A 27,888-nucleotide genomic window follows, 5' to 3' on the forward strand; every position below is an offset into this window, starting at 1 on the left:
AGTGCACTTACATCTGTAGTGCGTTCAGTCGCTGATTAGTGTTGGCTCAAATGGAACACTGACTGACGAAAATGTGCGAACTTTTTACCCATAAATCTCCGGCCAACTGAAAATTTTAAACAAAGATGGCGGACCAAACTCAGCTGACGGCCGTGTTTTGTATGTAAATGTACATCTTCTGATGTTTTCTCGCTTAGATTTTTTAAAGTTACTGAGAAATACACACTGTACTATCAGATAACACAGTTATTGTAACCAGCAATAATGGTTGAAGTGATTTGCGAGGCGTCAGTCAGCCAACTTTCCAAACTGAAAAGCTGCCGAAAGGGCTCCTCCTCTTCCGCTACGTAGCCAAGATGGTGCCCGTTTAGGGCGAGTAGTGTCTGTCACTATCGGATGGTAGTCCGTTACCCGATGCGCATGCTCAGACACAAACGGTTTACGGCAATTAACGCATAATGTGGGTATATTTAATGTAATATTTAATTATTAAAAGTGTGGAGATGGAGTAAGGGTGAAAGGCAAATAGTTTGTATTATGAAGAAGTGAGAAAATATAGCAGTAGGTAAAACAAAAAAAGCATTGATGTGCTAGCCAATAGAACTTGACAGGAAGAACAAAAGAGGATATCCAGTATATCTTTAACTTCTTTATTATACAAACGTTAAGAACTTACAGCTGTATACAATGACCAAACTTCTTAAAGTATACCGTCTTTCGCGAAGTTCCACAAGCTGTAGCTAGCAATTGTATTCCGCTGTCGACAGTGTCGCAAAGTGACGCATGCGCGATGTGCGCGACTACCATCGGGTAGCGCACATGCGCGACTACCATCGGGTAGCGGACAGTGTTGGGGAGTAACGGAATACATGTACTGGCGTTACGTATTTAGAATACAAATTATGAGTAACTGTATTCCGTTACAGTTACAATTTAAATAGATGGTATTCAGAATAGTTATATTGTTGAAATCAATGGATTACATGACGGTACTTCTCTGTTTCACGAGTTTATTCACTCTCTAAATAAATTAAGGCAACTTGATGCATTTCCCAGAAGCCCAACATGAAAACGAATGGGTGGATAGAGAGGGTGGATGGAGAGACAGAGTCTGGCCCGGCTGCTTTGCGGGGGTTCTGTGTCCTGAAGAGTCTGTCGACGTCCTTCTCGTCACTGTGGTAGGGGGGGGTGTCTGGAGTGGGCAGCTGTGGAGAGGTGCAGGACCCTGCTGTGGTGGGGGAGGTGATGCTGGTGGATAGTGTCACGGGGGATGGTGTCAGGACTGTCCCATTGTCTTTCAAAAGCGACAGTAAAACTCCGGCTACGTTTACACGGAGCCTGGATTGCCTGAATCTGGAAAAAAAATTGGATCCGGTACCTTTTTTTTTCGCGTTTACACAGAGCCGTGTCAAGAAAATGCTCATTTTATTTGCGTTTACACAGACACGCTAGAGCAGAGCGGAGTGGTTGAATCTGCTGTAAAGACTTCATGGAACATGCGCATAAAGTGACAGAAAAAAACTGTAAATAACTGTGCCTCAATTACGTTGTTAATGTCAGATATCCTCTGTTCAACAGTGTGCCGTGACAGCTGCAGGTCTGACACAGACTGCTTTAATCCGTCATTGTCAGGGTTGAGGATAGCAACGACATCACGTACACAAGACTTCACAACCTCTCCCTCACTATATGACTTTTTTGCTCGAGCAATATTCCATGCCACCTGATACGATGCCAACGTGACCGTTTCAGAGTACTTCGTGAATTTTCTCTGACTGACATTTCAAAGTATTTACCTTGTGCTTGCGTAGCTCTGTGCCTTTAGGAAACTCCTGGGCTATGTAAGCATGGTGTGTGGAGAAATGGCACTCCAAGTTTGAGGCTTTAAAATGCAACAGTGACGACTGGAAGATTAAGCAGAGGGGTTTTCCATTTCGCTCCACATTGCGCACTTCGCCATAACCCTCGTTTGTGTAAGTTACCGTTTTGAAACTTCTGTCTATAATAAAAACAATGTCACGTCAGATTTGCTCTTATAGGCTATTGCTGACACGTTTAAAAAACGGTTTTGAACAATGGTCTGATGCAAATAGATTAAACAGTGATAGATTAAAGTGTGGCTTGTTAATGTCATCCCTTTCCTAACCAGCTTCTTAACAACATCAATTTAGTTTATGTTGTTGCTGCTATGAAGTGACGCAATAGGGTTAATAAGGGTTCAGGCTGAGGTTGCGAGGCGTTCACGTGGGGCAATTACATCATGAGGTTAGAAAGTGTGCGGATCGGGGTTTACACGAACACATATCCGCTGGATTGTGACCCAATCCACCCGGTTCGTGTAAACGAAAGGTCGATCCGGAAACATTTCTCTCCGGATTCAGGCAATCCAGGCTCCGTGTAAACGGGGCCTCATTCAAGGTCGTGGGCCAGACGCGAGTCGTTAGTGGAATCTCTATTTGTATTTACAGTGTGGTCAATCTCAGACCACAGAACTACAAAGTGCATAGCCCGAGCGGCTAGCAGAAAGGACCGGTGTGTCTATCTGTTGTTCACATGACCATATATGTTCAAAATGAATACAAAAATTCACTAAAAGAGGTGTATATAAAAAACATCTCAAAGTGGCAAATTGCTGCGTACTGTTGCTTTAAACCAAAGTCCTTATAGGCCACTCTGCAACACCTCCAGGCAGCTGTTTCAGCCAAAAGAGATGAGGCTCCCTTCTAAATGAATGAGGAGAGATTCTTAATTCCACATGGGATGGTCAAACAGACATTTAAAGTACAACCCCAAATCAGAAAAAGTTGGGAAGATATGGAAAATGCAAATAAAAAAAGAAAGCTGTGATTTATAAATGCACCTTGACTTGTATTTCATTGCAGACAGTATGAACACAAGATATTTCATGTTTTGTCTGGTCAACTTCATTTTATTTGTAAATATACAGTGGGGAAAATAAGTATTTGAACCCCTGCCGATTTCGCAAGTTTGACCATTTGCAAAGAAATGTGTGATCTATAATTGTAATAGTAGGTGTATTTTAACAGTGAGAAACAGAATATCAACAAAAAAATCCAGAAAACTGCATTTTATAACATTTATGACTTAATTTGCATTTGATGCAGAAAATAAGTATTTGCGAAAGCCTAAGCTGAATAACAAAACAAACAAGACTGACTGCTGTCAGTTTTTTATTGCACAAACGACTCACTGCAACACACACGTGTTATATATGGAGGCGACACAGGCACACGCAGGCTTGAGGTCGCCGTGAATTCAACTTCTGCCTTTAACCCATCCCGGATCGTCCCTCTTCCAGGATCAGTGGGCAGCTTCTCAGCGCCCGGGGACCAATTGAACCGTCCGGTCAGGGACGGACAGGAATATTCTGTTCTTTTTGCATGTTTTTCTGTTGGGGTTCTTAGTGGAGGAAACCCCTTGTGAACACATGGAGAACATGCAAACTCCACACAGAAAGGCCCGGGAGATAGCCCACCTGAAGGTCTGGGGAGGACCTGCCCCCCAGAGCCAACAGCGCCCCATGCGGGGATCAAACCCATGACCTTCTTGCTGTGAGGCGGCAGTGCAAGCACCTGAGCCACCGTGCCACCTAACCGTGATCTCCGATCCCTCAGATGCAGCAAGAACAGTCATTCATCTATAAGCGATATAACCACATGGGCTCAGGATTACTTTGGCAAACCTTTGTCAGGCACTACGATACGTAGTTACATCCACAAATGCCAGTTAATACTTTACTGTGTCAAAAGGAAGCCTTATGTTAACCGTGTCCAGAAGCGCCTTTCTACTTCTCTGGGCTGGGAGGCATCACACAGTGGAAACGTGGAATCAGTATTTCAGGTATTTTTTGGAAGAAATGGACACCGTGTGCTCTGGACCAAAGAAGAAAAGCACCATCCAGACTGTTACCAGCAACAAGTCCAAAAGCCTGTCATGGTATTGAGTTGTGTCAGTGCCTTTGGCTAAGGTAACTTACACTTCTGTGATGGCACCATTAATGCCGAAAAGTACATAGGGATTTTGGGGCAACATATGCTGCCTTCAAGACGACATCACGCCCATGCATATTTAAACAAGACAGTGCAAAAGCACATTCTGTGCACACATTTCAAAGGTATGGCTGGGGAAGAAGAGGGTGCGGTTGCTGGACTGGCCTGCCTGCATTCCTGACTTGTCCCCAATAGAGAATGTATGGCGCATTTTGAAACGCAAAATGCGCCAACGAAGACCCCATACCGTTGCACATCTTAAGACTTGTGTGCAGGACGAATGGGACAAAGTTACACCTGAAACGCTTCCTCACTTAGTGTCTTCAGTCCCTAAACATCATTTAAGTGTTGTGAAAAGGAATGGCAACATTACAAAGTGATAAATGCTTTACTGTCCCAACTTTTTTTTTAAATATGTTGCAAGAATCAAAATTGAATTAAGTGTTTATTTTGAAAAAACAATACAATTCATGAGGTAAAACACAAATAATGTGCTGTTGTATTGTTTTCAATGTAATACAGGTCAAAGAGAATTTACAAATCACTGTTTTCAGTTTTAATTTTAATTTAACATACCGTCCCAACTTTTTCTGATTTGGGGTTGTAAATCCACATATAAATCTGACATAAACGGTGTGAACATTGTTTCTCCAACCGCTCAAATAAGGCTAAAAAAGACTTAATTCTTCGTGATGTCTTGCCCAAATGTTGTGGCTATTACTATGGCAACAGTGGAAATAAACAGAACATGGAGAGGGGGCGAAACATCAGTTATGCCGCTTCCAACAATGTAATTGGCTCTTCAAAATATAGGGCAGGACTTCCCATCAGTGATTTGTCTCCTGTCTTATAACATCGCTGTTTAAACTCAATTAAACTGCCCAGAGGGCAGGTGCACAAGCACATGTAAGCAAATCAAATAAATTAAAAGTAGCTACCAAACCGCATCTACAAAATGACCATCAGATGGCAGGGTACCATAAATTGACAAAGGACCATTTCAAAACTAGATGGGCACTCTGAGAAGGTCATTTCTATAAAAAGTGTGTCTGTCTAAACAATTACAAGGTTGTCCCTGCTCCATGTGGAATGAGTACATTTAACATAACATCTTAAAAGGCTTGCTTTCATTTGCATTGTATAGGGCCTACTCTATAGCCAAGCACCACACATACACTCACCGGCCACTTCACTAAACTGGTCTTGTTTGTATCATGTATTTACCACCGGATGTCTGTATATATATTATGTACACCTACCAAATGCAGGATATGTACAACACCTGTTGTTTCCCATCCCCTTCTGCCACACAACCCTCCCCCATCCCCCCTTCCTATCTCCACCCGGCCGACCTCAAGCAGATGGGTCCCCCCTTATGTGTCGTGGTTCTGCTTAAGGTTCCTTCCTGACTAACAGGGAGTTTTTTCTTGCCCGTGTTGCCAATGTGCTTGCACTAAGGGGGTTCAGGCTCTGGGCTCTGTAAAGCGCCTAGAGACAATTGTATTGTTATGGCGCTGTATAAATCAAATTGAATTGAATTGAAGTGAATTGAATTAGGTACACCGGTTCAACTGCTCGTTAAAGTAAATATCTAATCAGCCAATCACTTGACAGAAACCCAATGCATTTAGGCATGTAAACATGTTCAAGACAAGAGGATCTTAAATTCAAACCCAACATCAGAATGGGGAAGAAAGGTCATTTAAGTGACTTTGAACGTGGCCTGGTTGTTGGTGCCAGAAGGGTTTGTTCTGAGTATTTCAGAAACTGCTGATCTACTGGGATTTTCATGCACCACTATCTCTAGGGTTACATAGAACTGTCCGAAACAGAGAAAATATCCAGTGTGTGAATTACACTTCCCCGGAGCGAAAATGCCTTGTTGATGCCCGAGGTCAGAGGAGAATGGCCAGACTGGTTCAAAATGATAGAAAGGCAACAGTAACTGAATAAAACACTTGTTACAACCAAGGTATGCAGAAGAGCATCTCTGAACGCACAACACGTCGAACCTTGAAGCAGATGGGCTACAGCAGCAGAAGACCACACCGGGTGCCCCTCCTGTCAGCTACGAACAGGAAACTGAGGCTACAATTCGCAAGGGCTCACCAAAATTGGACAATGGAAGATTGGAAAAATGTTGCCTGGTCTGATGAGTCTCGACTTCTGCTGTGAAATTCAGATCTATAGGGTCAGAATTTGGCGTAAACAACATGAAAGCATGGATCCATCGTGCCTTGTATCAATGGTTCAGGCCAGGCCCGGGGTGGGTAATCGAGAGAATCGGGAGAGTCCCCGGTGGGCCGCTTCACTTCTGGGCCGGTCACGTTAGTCCATCTTCTCTTAAAGTAGGCTACACACGTTCCGCATTCTGACACCGCAGCCTCTGCATGGGTTGTACCATGCGAGGGAGTTCTCCCCTCCCAAATAGAGTTGGTTGGGTCCATAGCCCGTCTTTTACAAAAAGTTTTCTCAGACTACCGATAGCTGGGCCGGCCCTACCCCAACGATATGCGTCAGAGAGGATGGATGGGAGGAAGAGGGGCTGAAAAAGCCAGGTTGAAAAAAAGAAAGGCATTGGAGGAGGATGCTGCTAAATGTGCCAAGCTTACCGATTTATTTTCAAGAGGACAAACACAAGTGGCAACTGGTAAAGAGAGACATAGGCCTAATGATTAGCAACGTAACTATTAGGCTAACGTTGTAGCGTTGGTTAATATCGTTGTAGCGTTGTCAACCTATTCGCAAGCAAAATATTTCCAGAGATGGAGCTTGAAAGCAGGACCTGTTCCTCCTGCAAAAACTGTGCCATTTGTGTCCATTTAATAGCTACTCTCCCAGTACAACCTCCTCACAGATGCTTATCATGTCATTGGGTTAGCATATAAGTTTCTGTTGACTTTGTCTATCACACAGGTTGCATGTGAGAGAAGCTTCTCAACCATAACATTTGTGAAGAATAGGGTACGAAGCTCATTGAGTCAGGACCATTTGGAGGCTTTCATGTTAATGTGCACAGAGAAGGAAATCCTCATGTCTATAAGCAACGACACAATTATTTTAGATAAAGTGGCTGAAACCAGTGCACTGCTTAGGCGGTTACTGATGCTGTAGATGCTGTTGGTGCTATTCGCAATGTAACTTCTGTACTGTGAGTTGAACTGTAAACATTAGTTCAATATGCCTCTTTGTTGAAGAGTGGGATACGTTTCAAATGCTTTATTTATTTATTTCTGCTTTTGTTAATTTATCAACCTATCCTTGTGGAATAGTGGAATATTTTTTGTTAACTTCTCAGCTTAAGTGGTTTATTATTTAACCTTTACATTATTTGTTGAACCATGGTATTAATAAAGAGAAAACTACAGGATAGTAAGAGCTGAACTGTTGCTTCATTTATCCAATTTCCACTACCATGGAAAAAGTGGGCCGGTCTTGGGCCTGAAATTCCCGGGCTGAAAAGTGGCCCCACTCCGGCCCTGGTTCAGGCTGGTGGTGGTGGTGTAATGATGGGATATTTCATTGGCACACTTTGGGCCCTTTAGTACCAATTGAGCATTGTTTAAGCATTAGCATTGTTGGCCTACCTGAGTGTTGTTGCCGACCATGTCCATCCCTTTATGACCACATTGTACCCATCTTCTGATGGCTACTTCCAGCAGGATAACGTGCCATGTCACAAAGCTCAAATCATCTCAAACTGGTTTCTTGAACATGACAATGAGTTCACTGTACTCCAGTGGCCTCCACGATCACCAGATCTCAATCCAATAGAACACCTTTGGGATGTGGTGGAATGGGAGATTCGCATCATGGATGTGCAGCCAACAAATCTGCAGCAACTGCGTGAAGCTCTCATGACGATATGGAAAAATATGGAAAATATCTGAGGAATGTTTCCAGTGCCTTGTTGAATCTATGCCAAAAATAATTAAGGCAGTTCTGAAGGCAAAAGGAGGTCCAACCTGGTACTAGCAAGGTTGGATTGGATTGGATTGGATTCAACTTTATTGTCATTGCACAGAGTACAGAGGCAACGAAATGTATGAAGACAAGGTTGAAAAATTGCAGCATAACATGAGGAGAGGGGAGGAGAGAAAAAAGGCAACCCCCAGACTATGCTCCTAGAGGAGCACAGTGTGGGAACAGGAAAAAAAAACACCTCAGCACATAAGCACATACATTTTACAACATGACAGAAACTCATGACTTGCAACGGGGAGGGGGGTGGGGGGATGGAGGTAAGCCAGCACAGACAAGCAGCCATCACACTGGGCGTACGAAGCAGGCGAAGGCGTGGGATGGGGGTCGTGGGGGGGTGATTGCATATCTGTAGTATGTACGTGTGTGTGTATGTATGTAGAAAGTTCAGCCTTTTGTCTTCGTCCTGCTCTGCCTTGGGCGAGACAGCGTTGTGTCTGTGAAATCATGATGTTGCCCATATCCCCAAGAGCCACTTTTGATTAAAATACTTTCTCGGAAATGCTCTTATCATACCTCCAAATCTGTTAGATTCGTGTATGAGTAGGCCTGGATTGTCGCCTTCACCTAGGCCACAATCAGTCAGATTCTCAGTTCGCAGGATTGTATTGCCATGGAGACAGCCTTGATCAGGTCCCAGACAGAGACAATCCACAGGTGTCTGTGGGAAGGGGGGAGGGAAGGCAAGAGAGTCTCACTGCAGCGCTCTCCAGTGGAGTTGTTGTTCCAGCAACGGCCTTGGCCAAGGGTGTGGGTTTGGCCCGAAAAGCTCAGAGACAGAGTGAGGGTTCAAATATAAAGTTTTAATAGGGTTCAAAATACCCAGGAGAACTGCTAAGCCTCTCAAATGAACAGAGGACAAAGAGCAACAGTCTCCATGAAGATCACCTGCTCAGCCTCTAAATGGGGTAGAGGACAATATGCAGCAGTCGTAAAGCTCTATTAAAAATACCTGCTTAGCCTCTAAATGGGGTAGAGGACAAAAATCAGCAGTCAAAACTAGTACTGTCAAACGATTAAAATATTTAATCGCGATTAATCGCATTTATGTCATAGTTAACTCAAAATTAATCGCGATTAATCGCACATTTTTATCTATTCTAAATGTCCCTTCATTTATACATTTTTTCCATCATTTAATTTTTATTTGAATGCCCTTATCAACATGGAAAAGTGGATTGGCTTGCTTTATGCAAATGTTTTATTTTATTGAAAACCAACATTGCCAAACAGGGCGGTACAAAATAAAATTATAAAGTGCACATTTCAGGTAAACAAGGACTCTAGTGCAGTTAAACCATGGCTTAATATTTTATTTTTTTCAAGTTTGCTGGGAACATAGCAGTCAGGTCTCTTATTTCAGAAACAATTAACCGTAACAGTTAGGTTACCAATAAAAGATAAGCCTACTACTTATTTGCTTTCAGCCAGCTGCCTGTTGACATTTTCAGACAACAGTGAAGCTCGCTTCTTTTGCACAACCAACTTTTAAAAGTAAACTTTCCATTCAGAAGCTTTTTATCATCCATTTTGCCGTATCGCGCTCACCATTCACTCAACCCGTTACGTTAGCCTACTACACAGTTTGCGAGGCCAAAAAGAACGTTAATCTAAAAAAAAAAAACTCGCTAATCGCGTTAATCTCTCGATAAAAAAATGAACGCCGTTAATAACGCGTTTACATGACAGCACTAGTCAAAACACAAGGTCCACATACCTGACAACACTTGACTCACTAGACAGAACAATGAACATACAGTGGGGAAAATAAGTATTTGAACCCCTGCCGATTTCGCAAGTTTGGCCACTTGCAAAGAAATGTGTGATCTATAATTGTAATGGTAAGTGTATTTTAACAGTGAGAAATAGAATATCAACAAACAAATCCAGAAAACTGCATTTTATAACATTTATGACTTTATTTGTATTTGATGCAGAAAATAAGTATTTGAACCCCCAAGCAAACAGCAAGAATTCTGGCTCCCGATGACCAGTTATGTGCCCAAGAAGCACACAGATTAGTCCTCATTAGGCCTTACAAGGTACACCTGATCTCAACTGGTGACGGGTATAAAAGAAACCTGTCCAAAGAATCATACCTCACACCTTCAACCTCACCACCATGGGTAAGACCAAAGAGTTGACCAAGGACGTCAGAGATAAGATTGTAGACCTGCACAAGGCTGGAATGGGTTACAAAACCATCGGCAAGCAGCTTGGTGAGAAGCAGACAACTATTGGTGCGATTATTCGTAAATGGAAGCAACACCAAACAACTGTCAATCGCTCTAGGTCTGGGGCTCCATGCAAGATATCCCCTCGTGCGGTATCGGTGATCATCCGAAAGGTGCAGAATAACCCCAGAACTACACAGGGGGAGCTTGTGAATGATCTCAAGGCAGCTGGGACCACAGTCACCAAGAAAACCATTGGCAACAGACTACGCCGTAATGGTTTGAAGTACTGCAGCACTCGCAAGGTCCTCCTGCTCAAGGAAGCACATGTACAGGGCCGTCTGAAGTTTGCCAATGAACACTTGAATGATTCTAAGGAGGATTGGTCAGATGAGACCAAAATCAAGCTCTTTGGCATCAACTCGACTTGCCGCGTTTGGAGGGGGAAGAATGCTGAATATGACACCATCCCCACCGTCAAGCATGGAGGTGGAAACATTATTTGGCGACGATCTGCAAAGAGGAGTGGACCAAAATCCCTCCTGAGATGTGTGTAAACCTGGTGACCAACTACAAGAAAAGTCTGACGTCTGTGCTTGCCAACAAGGGTTATTCCACCAAGTACTAAGTCATGTTTTGCTAGGGGTTCAAATACTTATTTTCTGCATCAAATGCAAATTAAGTCATAAATGTTATAAAATGCATTTTTCTGGATTTTTTTGTTGATATTCTGTTTTCTTACTGTTAAAATACACCTACTATTACAATTATAGATCACACATTTCTTTGCAAGTGGCCAAACTTGCGAAATCGCCAGGGGTTCAAATACTTATTTTCCCCACTGTATATACCTGGCGGCCAGCACCATTTCCACACACCGGGGTAGACACAAAACCAAACAATACAACAATGACAAAACAGACCCTGAGACAAACATAGTATTTCCTCACTATCAAACTAAGAAATAACTCTGTAATACATAAATACATAATCTCACATGTTTGTTAAATCCACCTTACTAAAGAGGTATGGACTAAACCATTTGTAGTGTCCCCTCCGCCAGTCTAGGCAATTAGCGGTGTCCATGAGGTGGATCCAATTGTAATCAGTGGTATGAGTGTTTGTGTGTGCGTATGTGTGCAAACCATGTCTGTTTGGGTGCGCTAGTGGGTGCAAATATGGGACAGGAGTGTGCAGTTCATGTGCGGTCGCACCACGACCGTCACACATTCCAAACTTCAAACGTTAACAGAAGAGAAATTGCAATCAACTTATGCCACTTTATCATATTATCGCTCAATTACCCAATTTATCCATCATTTTGCTCTATATAATCTCCATCAAACTCTCGGATTACAAAGGGAGAACACTACATTTTACTCCTCTGAATATCTGGCCTACTTGTGTTGTGCCTTGCTGAAGTCACTGACAGCTGCCTATGCGAATACGAGACTTGTGAATTACATGGGAACTGTGTAGTGAAGGGAGAGCGTGGTCACCCCACCCGGACTCGAACCCGGGTCTACAGGGTGCCAAACATGCACTCTGACCGCAACGCCAAAGAGCCCGGCTCGATGGCATGACAGCCAGAGGACATATTCACCCGTAGGGACGATCACATCGTCACAGTAGTTATAAATTTGGGTTGCGATGGCTGTCTGCGGGGACAAGCTGTATGCATGAAATGTTGACAATAATATCTGAATATTTGATTCACTTATTCATTGGTCACATCATGTTGGGTGGATACATGCCCACCCTGAGTCAATGGGCACGCCGCCACTGCAGGCTGCGATTCAGTTTCACGAAAGGTTGTTGATATTTGTGCTCAACAGCCAATCAAATTATTCACCTCCCTTGTTGATTGGCTGGGATTGTGCATGGCTTGGTGCGAGCCACTATGTTTCCCATTTACAAAGCCAGGACTGAGTATGAACTGAACGGATGGCTTAAGGACTGTCAAGGAACAATTAGCTGAATTTGATCAAATGTAGAATAGTGTATAGTTATGAACCGTGGACTGCAGCGGTGAGAGACCATGAAATGTTACCTTATGGTCACATGAGTGTTGAGAATCATGGTTATAATCCAGTGGTGTAGTGAACATGAAGCAGTTTTGCAACAACAAGTGTCAGAACAGCCCGTGTGCACAGACCAAGGTCAGGCCAGTACGGGTAGGCCTACGTGCAGAGAGGCCTGTGTGTAGGGATGAAGGTCAGGCCAAACAGAGAGGCTTATTTTCTCAAAACAAGATCACACAGTTTCCACAGGTGCAGGCTTACAGAGACAGCCGAATATTAATTAAAAGGTTTATGCATAAGGGGATGCGGAATTCATCAAAGAGCAGGTAGAAGTTCCCACGAAAGAGCCTTGCCATCATAACCGGGAGGGGTGAAACTACTGATAAGGACACAGCTGCTCGGCATCTTGAAAGATGTTTTGCCAATTAGTGAGCAGAATATTCTGGTTGGTTTTAGGCTTCTGGTTAGTTTTAGGCTTTTGATTGGAGAAGCATAGTGACGGAATATGCCCTATTAAATAGTTAGTTCGCTGGGTTTTTGACAGAGCTGCTCCATGGACCACCACTCTCGATTTGAATGAAATGTCTGCAGGATTGAATAAAACTTTATCGCATTCGGTCTTCTGACTCTGAGTATTTACTCTAAGATTTGAAGAGGTTGTTTTTTTCGCTACAACACAGGAGGGAGACAAATTGGCATTATAAGCTTGTGGTTGCCAGGTTACAGAACTAAACAAGGCTAGGCACCATTGCTAATGTGTTTCAGCAACATGTGTCACGCTGCCTCCTCTCCCATTGTTAGTCTCCATGTTGTGTCACTCAGTATTTGCATAAAATACACCTCTAGCCTATTTTCACCCCACCTAGTTGGTGATGCAATGGTCACTTCAATGGTCAACTCTTATTGAAAATGAATGAGATGTCTCTCACTTGTGTCCTTCATGTGACCGAGGGGTTAATACAATTCATGCCAAAGGCAGACAGGCGAAATCATCTTTGGCGTTGAAAAGTGGGCTGGTACTGATTTAAACTTATCTCAACTTTAAGGCAACGCGACTTATGTGACTACCAATAGGAGTGAAGTATATTGCTGACTGACAGACGACACCTACACTGAGTTCCTGCAGTTTTACTGCATTTGCTGCTAACATCAGCATCACCAGGGCCTTATAACCCCGTTCCATTCCCAGAGGGCCTTATAACCCCATTCCAAGTGGGACAATGGCTCCCACTCGACCGTCTCAGATTTGTCTGAAAAAAAAAATCAAGGTTGTTCATACACTTCTTAATAGGTATAGTCCCACATATTAGCTCTCTACTCCCAATAGTTTTGTCACAAAAAGATGTTTTAGGGGGGAGGGGGTGCCTGTACTTAAGAGGCTTTTTAAGCAGCGTTTTCTGAAGAGCCATTTTCTATTACTAGAAAAGTATTTAAGCTAGCTCCTTCAAACTTTCTAGGCTTAAAATATGATACCATTACTTTAAGAATATGGACGTTCAAGGGTGTGGCTTGGGTATATCATAGTATTTTTTTGAAACATTTTTGCCAAGTACATTTATACAAAGGGCCTCATATTATTCCTTATAATGTAAATTTCACAAAATGCTAAAATCTAACACAAGAATATATCTGTTTTGAACTCACACCCATGCCTCGTATTCACTAGACAGTAATGAAACTCTGAGTAACAAGTAATGAAACGCTGCACAGTACACACAACGTTGGAAGACACATGCACCCAGATTTTCAAAAAAAACAATCTAGCCTTCTTGGACTTATCAAGAAGAAAACTCAAGGGAAATCATTGAGCATGGGTATAACACCATGTATCGGATCCTCTTGATGCCAAAAAAAAAAAAACGTTTATCGACATAACTACATAGCAACACAAGCTAGATAGCCCATACACCAATAAATAGCCTACAACTGACGGCCAAGTCTGTCAAGGGAAGGTTTCTCTCTCTCTCAGTTAAATTAAGTTAAAATAGACTTGCTATATTGACATTACCATGAGAAACTGCCTTGCCAAAGCACACTTGTGGCACAAAACACATACATATAGGTTATATAAAAGATAAAAAAGAAAACAACCTACCGACCTACCAATGTCAAGCTCCCTTCAGAAAAAAAGACAAGCCCCTAGGCAAACTTGGCCCCTTATCTTTTCAATGGCTAGAAACGCCCTTGGTCTGATCATAATGTACTGCTTAAAATGTATGTTTTACACCAAATGTGAGGTCCTACTGTATATGTCTAGGGTGTGTGTTTCAGTGACTAGGGCACTGAATTCTGGGCCCTCGGACAGAATTTGCAGTTAGGCCCCACCGGTGAGATCTACGGATTCAGATTAAAAGGGTTTCTGAGGGCCTCCAGTAATAATCGAGGATCTTCAGATGTGGAATACTCTTATTCCCTGTATGTCTGTACAGCCTACTTAATTGTACCGTGGTTATACCCGAATATATTTCAAATTAAACTAACACTATGGAGTTTCTGGAGCCGCCAGGTAGGGGGCTACTTTCTACTAGGGCTGAACGATTAATTGCATTTGCGATTTAATCGCGATATGATAGAACGCGATTTTCTAACCGCAACGTTCGCGATTAAAAACGTGGTCTAAAAAAAAAATATTATAATTATAATTCTTTTTTTTTTTTTAAGATGGTACATTTTGCACACAGTGTTTAAAAAGTGCATGCCTTGTGTTTATTCTTACAATGACTTTGTTTAAATTACTTAAATGCTCTTGATTCTGTAATCAGCAGTTAAATAAAAATTTAAAATGTGGGAAATAATATTTTACACTAAATGTATCTAATATTGTGTTGGTCATATTGAAATCATTCATTACAATTTGTTGGGAAAAAAATTTGGATAAAATAATAAAAATCGCATATTAAATCGCAATCGCAATATTTGGAGAAAAAAATCGCAATTAGATTATTTTCCCAAATCGTTCAGCCCTACTTTCTACTGGACTATTCAGTAATTTATTTGCTGTCTTACTTTGTCTTATGTTACACTTGCTTGAAGTTTGACTTTGTGGCAAGCTAACCAACATAGCTAGCACAATAGCATTACAAAGAAGCCGACACGAGAGCACTTATTACTAGCAACAATATCCAAGCGTATTATAACAAGTCCTGCTAACATCACTAACGAGATGTCTTGCTAGCGGCTAAACTTAACGAAACCGGTTGAAATTTGCTTACTTTGTTTATGACAAACTAGCGAGTCAACAACTTTCCTAACACAGTCAAACATCAAGCAAGTGCAACACAAGACAAAGCAAGACAGCAAATAAGTTACTGAATAGTCCAGCAGAAAGTAGCCCCCTACCTTGCAGCTCCAGAAACTCCATAGTGTTACTTAAAATATCAAATTGGTGATGCTATAATTAGGCAGATTATGTCTATATAATCGTTTATCGTGCTTGGCAATCAAACCGAAAAAAAGAGTCATAATTTTTGGAGACAGGTATATTTATTTTCATTTCACAAAAAGTAAATCAAATCAATGTGAGCTATGATAGATTAAACAAGTCTGTAATCTTTTGTTTTAAGTGTTATTTCATTTAGTTTATTGTAGTTTACAATGGATTTATAGCATCATAATACATACGTTACCTCTTTGACAACCATAATAAATATTCCCTCTGCCCCAAAACCATTTGAGGACTTGTGGATGAACAAAAACATAGAAAGACCAATGATGTAACAGAATGGGACTGTGCTGGGAGTCTGTCTTTGATGTTCATGGCTGCTACTGATGTAATTAAATGTATGTAAGGGGAAAGGGGTCCAGGACAGCTCTACTAATAGAGAGCGAAATATTACAACTTGTGATGGGAGACAATTTAGACATTCAATGTCTTCTTGACAGTAAAGATGATATCCTTAATCTGAGGTACGCTATTGTCTTCCAGAATCTTGGCATAGGGCATGGGGATATCAACCCCTGTGACTCTCGCAGCTGGGGCATCCAAATAGTTGAAAGCTGGACCTGGAAGGCATAAGAGAGACACAAATGACTATATTTTAGAGAGGTGCCATTATGAATATATTTTGTACCAAACGGATGTTTTTTCTCTTTACATTTACATTTTACATTTACATTTAGTCATTTAGCAGACGCTTTTATCCAAAGCGACTTACAAGGATGTATACACATTTTACATTTTACACTGATGGCACACTGCACATCAGGAGCAATTAGGGGTTCAGTGTCTTGCTCAAGGACGCTTCGACAGGGAATCGAACTAGCAACCTTCTGATTACTAACCGACTTCTCTACCTCTTGTACCACTGTCGCCCCTCTTAAAAATAAAAAAGCAGCACAAATACTCACCCTCCATGATACTGGCACAGATCTCTGCCCCGACACCAAACTGGGGCCAGCCACCCTCAACAGTCACGAGGTGATTTGTTTTCATCACACTGGCCTCAATGGTCTCAATGTCCAGAGGTCTGATGGTACGCAGATTTATGACCTGGGCACATGATTCATGACAGGTTAAAAACACAGAAAACAAAGTCATTTGAAATCAATCACTGAACCTCTCAGTGAGACAAAAGTATTTACCAGATATTTTAGCCAGATTTACCATATTCCTCCAAAAACTGTTAAGTTTGAAAAGGTTTGCTTTGGGGTCACGTATGTGAAGTACTGAGTGAACAGGGCAAACATGATCACGTTGGTCAAAAGCATCTGTTTTTTTGTGTGATTGTTTCTTAGGAGATATAGTCATAGCATAAAGTAACTAGTGCCTAATGGCAACTGTTTGGTATTAAAAGCTCTTTTGGTAAAAGTAAACAAACATTTAATTAGCTCCAGGGGGGTATTTGTCACTAAACCACGTACGTGGAATACCCCCCTGATGTCACAGAGGTAGGCTAAATTGTAATCCTATATCAGACGATAATTTGAGAGAGAAGCATAGCTGGGTCACTCTTCAGCTCTGTTCACACCCGGCATTAACATGTGTCTTGGGTGATCTGAGTACAAGTGGACAGCTCCAAGTATGTCAGGTCCCCCCTGGCATTAGGTTGTGTCTCCACATGCGTCTTGAGCACCACTTGTGATCAGATCTCACTTCCCCGCAAATATGCAAATAAAACACACATCATTTCCAAAGACCAAATGCGTTGTTTTTTTGGTGATTTTGGTTTTCACCGAATGCATGCGTCAGCCAGCACTTTAACAGTCACCGACCGTCTTGGCTATACTTCAGAGGCAAATTAACTTATTGACTGTGTCTAGCCTCAAAATAAAACTTCACATGGAGATTTAGCTTCTTATTGGTGTTAAACCTGACAGCACAACGATTGCTATTACAGTTACTGGGGACCTGCTGATATGCGGCTAAACTGCTACCTAGCTGCTAATGCTAGGTAACATTACAGGCCAACCGTTCTCCATAGATTTACATGTTTTCACCTGAATTAGACACGTCACCTTCAATATTCGTACAGAACATTTAGAGGGCACTCAGAATCGTTACTGTACACAGATATTGCATATGTGTTTGTAAACATAGTCTATGATGCTGTTGGCGCACAAATGAGTCTGTAGTTCTGCTTATGCAGGGGGTCCTTCAGTGTGGACCAGGACACATTTGCGTACACACAACTAAAAGAATGTGGCCGTGTGCATCCCAGACCACCTCTGAACGTGGTCTGAGCGATCGGATCTCAATGCGTCCTCGGTGCATTAAGACTTGTACTTAGACCTGTCCACGCTTAGGAGCGGTCCACTCTTAGAGCGGTTCACGCTTAGGAGCAGTCCACTCTTAGGAGCGGTCCACGCTTAGACCTGTCCACGCTTAGACCTGTCCACGCTTAGACCTGTCTACGCTTAGACCTGTCCACTCTTAGGAGCGGTCCACGCTTAGACCTGTCCACGCTTAGACCTGTCCACGCTTAGACCTGTCCACGCTTAGCCATGTCCACGCTTAGGAGCGGTCCACTCTTAGAGCGGTTCACTTGTGATTGGATCATCCATGATGCATATTAATGCTAGGTGTGAACAAGGCCTTTGCCTTTGAAAACCCTTTTACTTGTTGTACACTAAAATTGTTATATACACTGTCGAAACAGCTTCCTACATGTAACTCTCGGTGTAATGTTCATCATTTCTCAAAATGTTAGCAATTTCAATGCAAGAGACTCACCTCACACTCAATCCCCTCTTTTGCCAGGACTGCTGCAGCATCAAGACAATGGCTAACCATACGGGAATGTGCTACAAGACTGATGTGAGTACCTGTGCAAAACAAAACACATGGACATATTATAGGTGGCAAACAGTACGTCACAAAATTCTCTATGGTAACAGGCACCTGTTCAAGTTATAGTTTCATTGGCTCTGGAACCTTTGAATGGTAACTATAACAACTAGGGGTGGGAATCTCTTGGCACCTCACGATTCGATTCCGATTCAGAGGTCAACGATTCGATTCTAAACCGATTATCGATTCTAAACCGATAAAACGATTATCGATGCATGTCGATTTTTAAAACATTTGAGTTTGCTACTCAGAGTCTCAAATCACTTCCTGCTTTGTGTTTGATAATTAAAGAAAATCAACAGATTTACCTTCTCTATTTTTTTTATTAGAGAAAAAGTTTTTCCTTGTCACAATTATGACTTTCTATGAACAATGCAAAAATCGATGCCGCTTGCATTTCAACACAAAATGAATGTGTAAAAAAAAAATAATAATAATAATTTTTTAATTAAAAAAAAATAAATCTTTTTATTAAAAAATCGATTATGAACTTTTCTGAATCGAGACAGAATCGTTCTATAGAGAATCGAGAGAAATCGAAAAATCGAGCACCCCTAATAACAACCACAGTAAATAGCGGTTGATAGAAAAGTTGCCCATCAATAGAGGCTACAGGCTACTACAGTGAGTGTGTTGTCGGGCAAGCTGAAGAACGAACAAAATAAATACTCTCATTTTGCCAAATGGTGCAAATGATCAAGCTCGCAAGCTAGCAAGAATATAATTGGAAACAACTATCAAGCTAAAGGATTTGGGCTTAGCAACAACGGAATCAATTGTAACCAGGCCAACTATCCACTGTTATCCTTGTCCGTGACTAAAGTAGCACTGCAAATTGAACAGGTTGGCTTATTTTAAACTGAACCAAATGTTTACTTTGTGGGCTATACATGGACGCCTAAATACATGAGTGGCAACTGGGGTATAAGCGGGATAACCAACTTTGTGTCCCCCATCATACGAAAATCTTGTGACATAATGGTCAAAACGTAAAGAAACTTGATATAATACACAATCAATCTCGCTATCAAGAGTCTAAACTTCATATGATTTTGTAAATCGCTTGACAAAAGCACCTGCTAATTACTTAAATCTACACAAATTCCATATTCAACCATGAATTAAATTGTTATGACTGGGGACTGTTTATGTTTTCCCAGCAGTACACTATTTCTAATTTCTAGGATTCTAATTAGAGCACCTACCTTGTCTTTCAACTTTGGCCTTTCCGATGGGTACGAGGTAATCCTTGGACAGTTGTTCCTCTGACATTTCGAAAGCCACACCATACATGAGCTCATTCTCAAGGAACACCACTATATGATTAAAAGAATGGATATTAGACAGAGGCTATTGACAATGTTGATTTCTTAATACTTATAATAAAGAGGTAAAACACTATGTCTGCTGCTAGTCTGTTCCCACTACTGCTGCTGCTAATACTCCGTTAAAAGGATCAGGAAAAGCTATTGCAGTGGGAGATTCAGATTAAGAGAGGAGAGAGGGGAGGAAGAGAGAGGAGGAAGAGAGGAGAGGAAGAGAGGGGAGGAAGAGAGGAGAGAGGGAGAGAGAGGAGAGGAAGAGAGGGGAGGAAGAGAGAGGAGGAAGAGAGGAGAGAGGAAGAGAGGAGAGAGAGGAGAGGAAGAGAGGGGAGGAAGAGAGAGGAGGAAGAGAGGAGAGAGGAAGAGAGGAGAGAGAGGAGAGGAAGAGAGGGGAGGAAGAGAGAGGAGGAAGAGAGGAGAGAGGAGAGGAAGAGAGGGGAGGAAGAGAGGAGAGAGGGAGAGAGAGGAGAGGAAGAGAGGGAGAGAGAGAGGAGGAAGAGAGGGAGAGAGGGGAGGAAGAGAGAGGAGGAGGAAGAGAGAGAGGAGAGGAAGAGAGGGGATATTCAGCTGTACAAGCCTAGCCTCCAACCTGGGTTGTCGTCTCGAATAGCTGATTTGAGGAGGCCCTTGGCGTCTTCCGCGTTCCATGGGCTAACGACCTTCAGCCCAGGGCAATGAGCATACCAGGCCGCGAAGCACTGGGAGTGTTGGGCTGCGACACCAGCGGAGGAGCCATTGGGGCCTCGGAACACAATTGGGACAGACTGCAGTCCGGCAGACATGTAGTTGGTTTTGGCAGCAGAGTTGATTACTTGGTCGATGGCTTGCATTGAGAAATTGAAGGTCATGAACTCGCAGATGGGTCTGAGACCAGCCTGGAAATACATAATTAAGTAATAATTAGGGTAGTATTCACATGACCAACAGCATCTACCTTAGATAATGGAACAATTTGCATTTTATTTATATCTGAACAATTACTAACTCAATTCAGTTTTCTTCATTTATATACTGCCATTAACAAGGAACAGTGTCTCTCAAGGCTTTACAGTGTCTTAAGTACAAAATCCAGCATGCCGAAAGCCATTATTATTCTGGAAGGACATACACAATCATTATCTAAGGTAGCAATCACATGTTGTGTAATTACTGAAACATTCAATTCAGTCCCCAAGCACTCCCACACATACTAAATGTACTCACCATTGCGGAACCAACAGCGATACCAGTAAATCCCATCTGTGTATAGTGCATAGAAATTGAACTTAGTTATTGTTAGGTGAAAATTCACACTCAAGGCACTTGATTATTATATTCTTAAATCATTAACAGTGTTTTGAAATTATCTCTATCAGTTATCGTTTAAGTTTTTCAACATTTAATCTTATACTAATACAAATGTTCTTGATAAATGACACCAAAGTCCTGGAGAGAGAATCCTTCTTACCTCAGTAATAGGTGTGTCAATGATGCGTTTATCTCCATACTTCTTCCAAAGACCTCTACTTACCTAAAACAGACCAACAAATTAAATTTAAAAAAATGCATTAAAACACAGAGAATTAGTCCATTTCACACAGCATAAGATGCTTAAAGAACTGGGTTCATTTTCCCGAAGTTATATGATACTTGTTTGAATCCATCCGCTTGTTCCTCATTCTCTCTTCTCCTTCTCAGTGAGTTTGTTTCTGCTATATCACACGTTAGAGCAGGTCCAAGGGTGGCACGTAATCTGTGCTGTGATTAACATCCCCCTCTCCTGTCAGACCTAAGATACTTAAACAGACTTTTCTCTGTTCTATTCAGAGATGCTGGTGGTGAATCTTTATGTGAAGCCATGCTCTCTCTCTCCCTTGATCCGCATCATTGGAAAGAAAGCCTTGTTCCGGATTTTTCTACCATTGCCAGCCTGAGGTCTCCATTCCTGTGGCATAAAACACCACCGGTCTTCCTTTGATATGGAATAGTGGGCTGCACACATGGATCTTTTTGAGGCGTTTCAGGACCCTGGCCAGAGATGAGGACCCTCAGCTGCATCATCCTCCTCCTCCTCCTCCTCCTCCCCACGCCACACAGACCCCACACCCTCCCTGCCTCCATAGCGGCAGGAAACAACAATTACAATTTAAGGATCTAAATTTCAACCTGTTTCAGTGCAAAACTCATCTGGCTCAAATGAACACAATATGTATGGAGGTTTCATTGACATCAAATTACTGCATGGTGGTTCAAGTCAATTTATTGCAATGAACATTTAGCATGCTAGTCTGCTTACCTATGATGGATATGCTTCATTTGAGTGTTAACTGTACATTCTAGAAATCTATTCTAGAATGTAGATGTATTCTAGAAATCTATTCCCATTCTATTCCTTTTCTTAACTTATTCTGTAGGTTGTAGGTTGTAGGTGCCTGGCATCCTTTATGGCACGACGCCTCAACTTGAAATTCCCACGACTGTGAAATGGGTGACGTTAACACCAAGGTGGCATGTTGTGGGCAGATTTTATGGCAATACTGCAGGGCCATCAGCCTGATAGTATTTCAAATTGTTTTTGTTCTCGCAGCTTAAGGCCCTGAGCCATTAGCCCCGGTTGACCCGAAAACAGCCCTAGCTTGCGCTGGTCCAATAGTGGAATCTGGACTACTGTGCCTCCCCTCACCCCTAACCCTAAGGTTCAACACAGTCCCATCTCCCCCCCATGTAAGGAAACACTGAGCTCCTCTCTACCTCCCCCACCCGCCTGTCTATTTCCAGCAGCTAGGTGAAGAGGCAGTGCTAAAACAATGCTACAGGACAGGATGCTATTTGCCCCAGAGTCCTGAAGGCCTGCGCGGACAAGCTATGCAGGATTCTACAGCACCCGTAGCCTGATCAAGGAGAAGGTTCCAGTGCTGTGGAAGACATCTTCTTCCCTCAATAACTATTGCCCAGTTGACTTAACATGTAAACGAAATAGGAAATATCTCTAGGTTCCCAAAGAATTTAAAGAATTATACTTTGTGACTGTTGGCTATACACTAAAAGGATATGAAACCGTTACACTATATGATTGCCTGTGCACACGCATCATAGAAAGCGAGTGAAAAGCAAAAGATTGAATGATTTTGCAAATGTTCCGTAAGGATTTGAAGTAAAAATGTATTTTGAAGATAGACCAAACCATGGTGGAACAGAGGATGGATGATTGTTGTGGATGACTTGTTAACATCGCATGGATGATTTGTCTGAAATTGTGTAAACAGCTTCTATATGCCATCATTAAGAAGCCTACAAAATCCCATTAGAATTGGCCATTCACACAAGCATGTGTTCTCAGTTCCTGAGATATTGAAATGTGTTAGTTGCAGTGCCCCCTATGGACAGAAAGAAACTAAATTGGGTGTGCATCTAAATAATGCAGCCAAGTTTTAAGCTAATGTTTTGAAATTTGGTATGCTTAGTCATTCTTGGGATCTTGAAATTTGTCAGTTGGTGCACGCCCAATGGGGCAAAATTCACGAAATTTGGCGTGTATCCAAAAAATGTGGTTGCAATGCAGCATGTAAAATGTCATTAACTTTGAACTGTTGCATCATAAGATATTGGCTAGTGAAGCGCTAGATTTTTGCATTGGACATTATTCACTAGGCGGTGCTACTCCACAAAGGAGTCATAATAGGCTACATTCATCAGTTCCTAGAAGCCAACTTGCCATACATTTTTTTTAATTTTTTTTTTAAATAAACTTTTGTAATTTTTGATTAAATGGTTGTCGAGCATTGCCCAAAAAGTGCTTTGAGCCTATCTCCCTTCAGGAAGCACTAGTACAAAGGGACACATCCACCTAGGGACACAAACCTTCTTATATCCTACTCTACTTACCCTTGTAATAGTAACCCTATGAGCACGCTGTATACCCACTAAGCTGTTTTGTATGCATCATGTATATACCATATGATGCTCGTATGTATTATGTACATTTACTCTGTGTATGCTGTGTACATTTACCACTTGTATGCTAGCATGCTCATGCTACATGTATGATTTCATCTGCTATGTTGCTGATCGTTTCCCCTCCCCTTCTGTCCCTCTCATACTGACACACGACCCCCCCTTCTTTTTCTGTCTCTACCCGGCCAGCCTCAAGCAGATGGGCCAAGATAGAAGAATTTGCATTACAGCGAAGTTGCAGGCTAGATAACGACAGTTAATCGAGTACTTCGCAGTTAAAGATTGTTTCGAATTGAAGATACACTCAATAACTGTAAAGAATCTGTAGAAAATGACTGTTGTACAGTCAGTGTTTTAGCGGTCTCAATCTTCTGGTTTCTGATGTAGCACCCAACTGTAGTCGATTATCGAAGGGAGGTGCTTTCCTTTGAGTGCCCACTCCAGCACCACATGGTAAGCCAAAACCATTTCCTACAGTTTATTTACAGTTAGAGGTAAACAGATGCAAGTACATCTCTGTAGCAGACTACAGGTGAAACAGTGTTTCAACCCAAAAAAAAAAAAAAAACTAACAAATCACATCTTTTCTTTCTTTGAAAGACACAAAGGTTGCCATCCTTAAAATGACCAACCTCGTCAGCTCTCTGCAATTAAATGGACTCCTATCGCAGTAAGTCCTGGCTGGTAAGCAGTGATTACCTAATGTAATAGGTTACAGTTATGCAAGTTCTCGACTTGGATATGATAGACACAAAACTCCAACCAATCACAGTCTTTGTTTATCAGCCATCATTTCTCACTTATTCAATGGCAGTGGTGACTGAAGAGAGCTGTGGAAACTTCATAAACAGAGCAAGAATCACAACACAGCATAAAAAATGTTTTCCCATCTAGTTGAGGAAATCTTTATAATTATTGTTTATTCATCTGTGTATTTTCAAACTTAATTTGGTCTGCAAGAGCTAGTGCAAGCTAAGAAGATTATTGTTAGCTTGCTAGCAGTGCCAAACACTATCAATGCCAAGGTTGACAAGAACGAGAAGTCGGCTAGCCTGTCAAATAGCTTGTGCTAAATCTCCTTAAAAGCTTAATTTTTTGGTTCGGCAGCTTATAAAAAAAATTTGATCTGGGTTTTTCACTTTTTTGGTAGTGCATCCTGTCACACAGGTTGTGTTTGGGCATGTTTGTTTTCTTTTGTAAGCAGACGAAAGTGACAAGGAGGCACCTTCTCGCAATAGAAAGTCAATGGAGAGCAATGAATTGTTTCCCCCTACGGTGTGGGAGGTACATAATTGTGTCTCTATGCTCGTTTGCCGAGAACTACCTCATCGAGTTCACAGTGGACTCAAAACTAAAGAAAATCTGGCATCTAATGTTTCTGACAATCTAGTTTTGAATAAAGCCTCTGTGCAGCTTTGTGAATAATTATCTTTACCTTCTCCCAATATAAATGTGTGTATAAACATGATCTGGTGTCACTCCATATGTAATACAAACACTAAGTGGAGCTTCATATTTTATAATACTTTACTATTTCTTAACATGGAAGCAACATGTTATTAAATAGTCATTCAAATTAAAATGATAATACCATTATAGCTATAAAGAATGAAAGCAGTAACTAATATGTGACATGATGAATTAACCTACATCATGCAGAGCTATGTATGCTATGCACACTGACCTTGTAAGCACCATCATACTGTGCTACTTCTTCGCCCAGTAGGTACACCTTGTCATCTCTCTCCAGCTCCTCGTCCATAGCTTGATTGAGAGCATCTCGGACTGTTACCTAGAGATATCAATTAGCTAGATTATGGCATTATGCTGAGGACATAACAGAGTAAAGACAAAGTAGATAGCTATATGTAAACGCATGGCCACCAGCAATGAGAAATGTAGCTGGCGTTCATTTTCGCTGTCTAAACAAACAGTTTCGAGTGTATTAGAAACAAATTTGAAAGTTATTAGTTTGGAAAGAGAACAGAAAAGAGACGGTGTAATTCAGAGGACCAGATACGTTACGGTAAGCATGCTAAAGCTACAAGCTAAGTAGTTTAGGGAGGGGTAATGATGAAGGTGATCAGTTTGAAAATCTTGAAAGAACAACACGATACAAAGAGTGTTACAATGAGTACAGTTTTTTATGTTATGTTGTTATGCGATATAAGAAAAGGTGACAACTGCTGAAGGTTAGAACATCTCATTGCCAAACCTGCAAAGAGGCCGGCGACGTCCTGTGGATCTCTCTACGCAAAACCACCGACACAGCATTCTGAATCACATGAAATATAACAGAATATAAGTTAACGTATTGTTCAGTTACAACTGTTTTCTGTAACAAATTAATTTAATTTATCATTTACCTTCCCCGAGCGAAGAAAGCACCTCATTGACGCCATGTTGACCCTGTCCTGTATTAGGAGGAGTGGTTACCAGTGATGACTCACTTGTTCCAATGAGAATGAGCGTTGCTGAAGCACGCAATGTCGGTGTCGTTCGTAGGACCAATGATGGCGATCTGTTTTTGTGCACAAACCGGATATACTCGGAAACACTGGAGGTTTCCAAGGGCAAGACAGCCTAGTTTGCTAGATAGTAACTCAGCAAAATAATTATAACCAGGCAAGCTTGTCTATGGACTATACTTTAGCCTAACATTAGGAGAGAAACTAGGAGAGATGTTAGGCCTACTGAAATATTTAGTCTATGTTGTGTTTTTTTGCGAATATATTATTACAAATACATCAAACAGTGTTGTTACAGATTGCAAATACTCGACTCAGCAAATGTATCAAAATAAAATACAAAATACCGGTATAAAAATGTATTTAATAAAATGATGTATGTAATTTGAAAATACAAAAATACATTCTACACAAACTGATATTATCATTTAGTAAGAAGCCTATATTTTAGAACACTAGTTCTAGAGCATATGTTTGCTAATTGCTTGTATTTAAGTGTCATTCAATAAGTTCTGATCATATTGTTTGATATCACACAGTTTGGGTTACCTCTCTTTTCTGGAAATACTACCCATCATCATTGCCTTTGAAACTTTTGTAGATGAACAGAGACCTCTTGCCCCCTCCATGCCTTTCACCCCATATCAAGTTGACCTATTTAGGGTGATGTGGGGTGACATGGGATTAGAATTGCATGTGTTCATAGATGCGGATAGAACCAGCCTTGTGACATCCAAGCAAAGGTCAAATGAAATAAATGTTGATATAAATATGTCAAGCAAAACAATGTTTATAGTTTATAGTTGAAGTAGGTTCAGTTTATGTAAGTACCAAGTACCAGACACTTTGTCCAAAGTGACAAAACATTTGATAAAAACAGAGTGATAACAAAGTGAAATTAAGCATTATGCATAATGCAACAAAATGCAAAATTAGAAATCATATTAAAGTAAAACCAACTACTATTTTGTATTAGTCATTTATTACAAATGACCTCAAATATTAAACAATTCCATTGTTTGCTTAAAAAAAAAAAAAAAAAAAAGGAAAACCAACTATTATGACACACTTCATGTTGTTTTTTTCTTTCTTTTAGAGATAAGTGTTCCTTTGAAATCTGAATGTAGGTTCTGATCTTAAATAAGTGTGTTTAGTGATCACAGAAAATATTTCAGAACAAAAGCTAATATATATGTGGAATATTTCACATGGGTTGGTTCTTTTTCAAAACCTTTTTCTTTTTCCTTGTCGTGGTCAAATGAGCCAACATTCTTGCACCACCTCCGGAAGAGGTCTGAAGTCCTGAGTGGGTTGGCAGAGGGGAAGGGAGGAGAAAGAGAGGGGGAGTGAATCAGAAACACAGCAGATGAATTCATACACGTATCAGGACAAGCATGCTAGCACACATGTGGCAAATGTACACAATACATACAAACATAAGACGGTATATACATGATACATACAACATTGATAGTGGATAACATGTGGAGAGAGCATTAAAGTATTGTAGAAGAGCTATAGTGGGTGTACAGTGAGTTTGTAAGGTTACTAAGGGTAAGCCCTTACCCTTGAACAATCATGTGAAGTCACAAGTCACAGAGAAAGGAGGGTTTAGATTCTAAGAGATGTATTTATGTTACTAATTTTCCGTTAATATTTTACAATTCAATTTGTCAACTGTAGGATAGATTAC

At 41.3% G+C, this 27,888-nt stretch overlaps 1 protein-coding gene across 1 annotated transcript; it reads right to left on the bottom strand.

Moving 5' to 3' along the window:
• Positions 1-15,650: 15,650 nt before the first annotated feature.
• On the bottom strand, positions 15,651-26,227 carry pdhb (pyruvate dehydrogenase E1 subunit beta). Its single transcript, XM_012819949.3, has 10 exons — positions 26,094-26,227; positions 25,943-26,002; positions 25,412-25,519; positions 21,242-21,304; positions 20,998-21,033; positions 20,384-20,669; positions 19,678-19,788; positions 18,356-18,447; positions 16,534-16,675; positions 15,651-16,188 (listed from the first exon to the last, which is right to left on the bottom strand). Exons 1-10 carry the CDS (start codon positions 26,127-26,129, stop codon positions 16,043-16,045), a joined length of 1,080 nt encoding a protein of 359 aa, XP_012675403.1. The 5' UTR covers positions 26,130-26,227; the 3' UTR covers positions 15,651-16,042.
• Positions 26,228-27,888: the final 1,661 nt, after the last annotated feature.

The sequence above is a fragment of the Clupea harengus genome, chromosome 5 (genome assembly GCF_900700415.2).
Source record: "Clupea harengus chromosome 5, Ch_v2.0.2, whole genome shotgun sequence".
Lineage (NCBI taxonomy): Eukaryota > Metazoa > Chordata > Actinopteri > Clupeiformes > Clupeidae > Clupea > Clupea harengus.

What these genes read in the sequence shown, in the direction of transcription:
- pdhb (XM_012819949.3), bottom strand. Translation starts at nt 26,129, where the DNA reads ATGGCGTCAATGAGGTGCTTTCTTCGCTCGGGGAAG. An exon ending in CGTCGCCGGCCTCTTTGCAG is followed by an intron (nt 25,520 to 25,942) that starts GTTTGGCAATGA and finishes TGATATCTCTAG; the next exon opens with GTAACAGTCCGAGATGCTCT. An exon ending in TTGACACACCTATTACTGAG is followed by an intron (nt 21,034 to 21,241) that starts GTAAGAAGGATT and finishes CACTATACACAG; the next exon opens with ATGGGATTTACTGGTATCGC.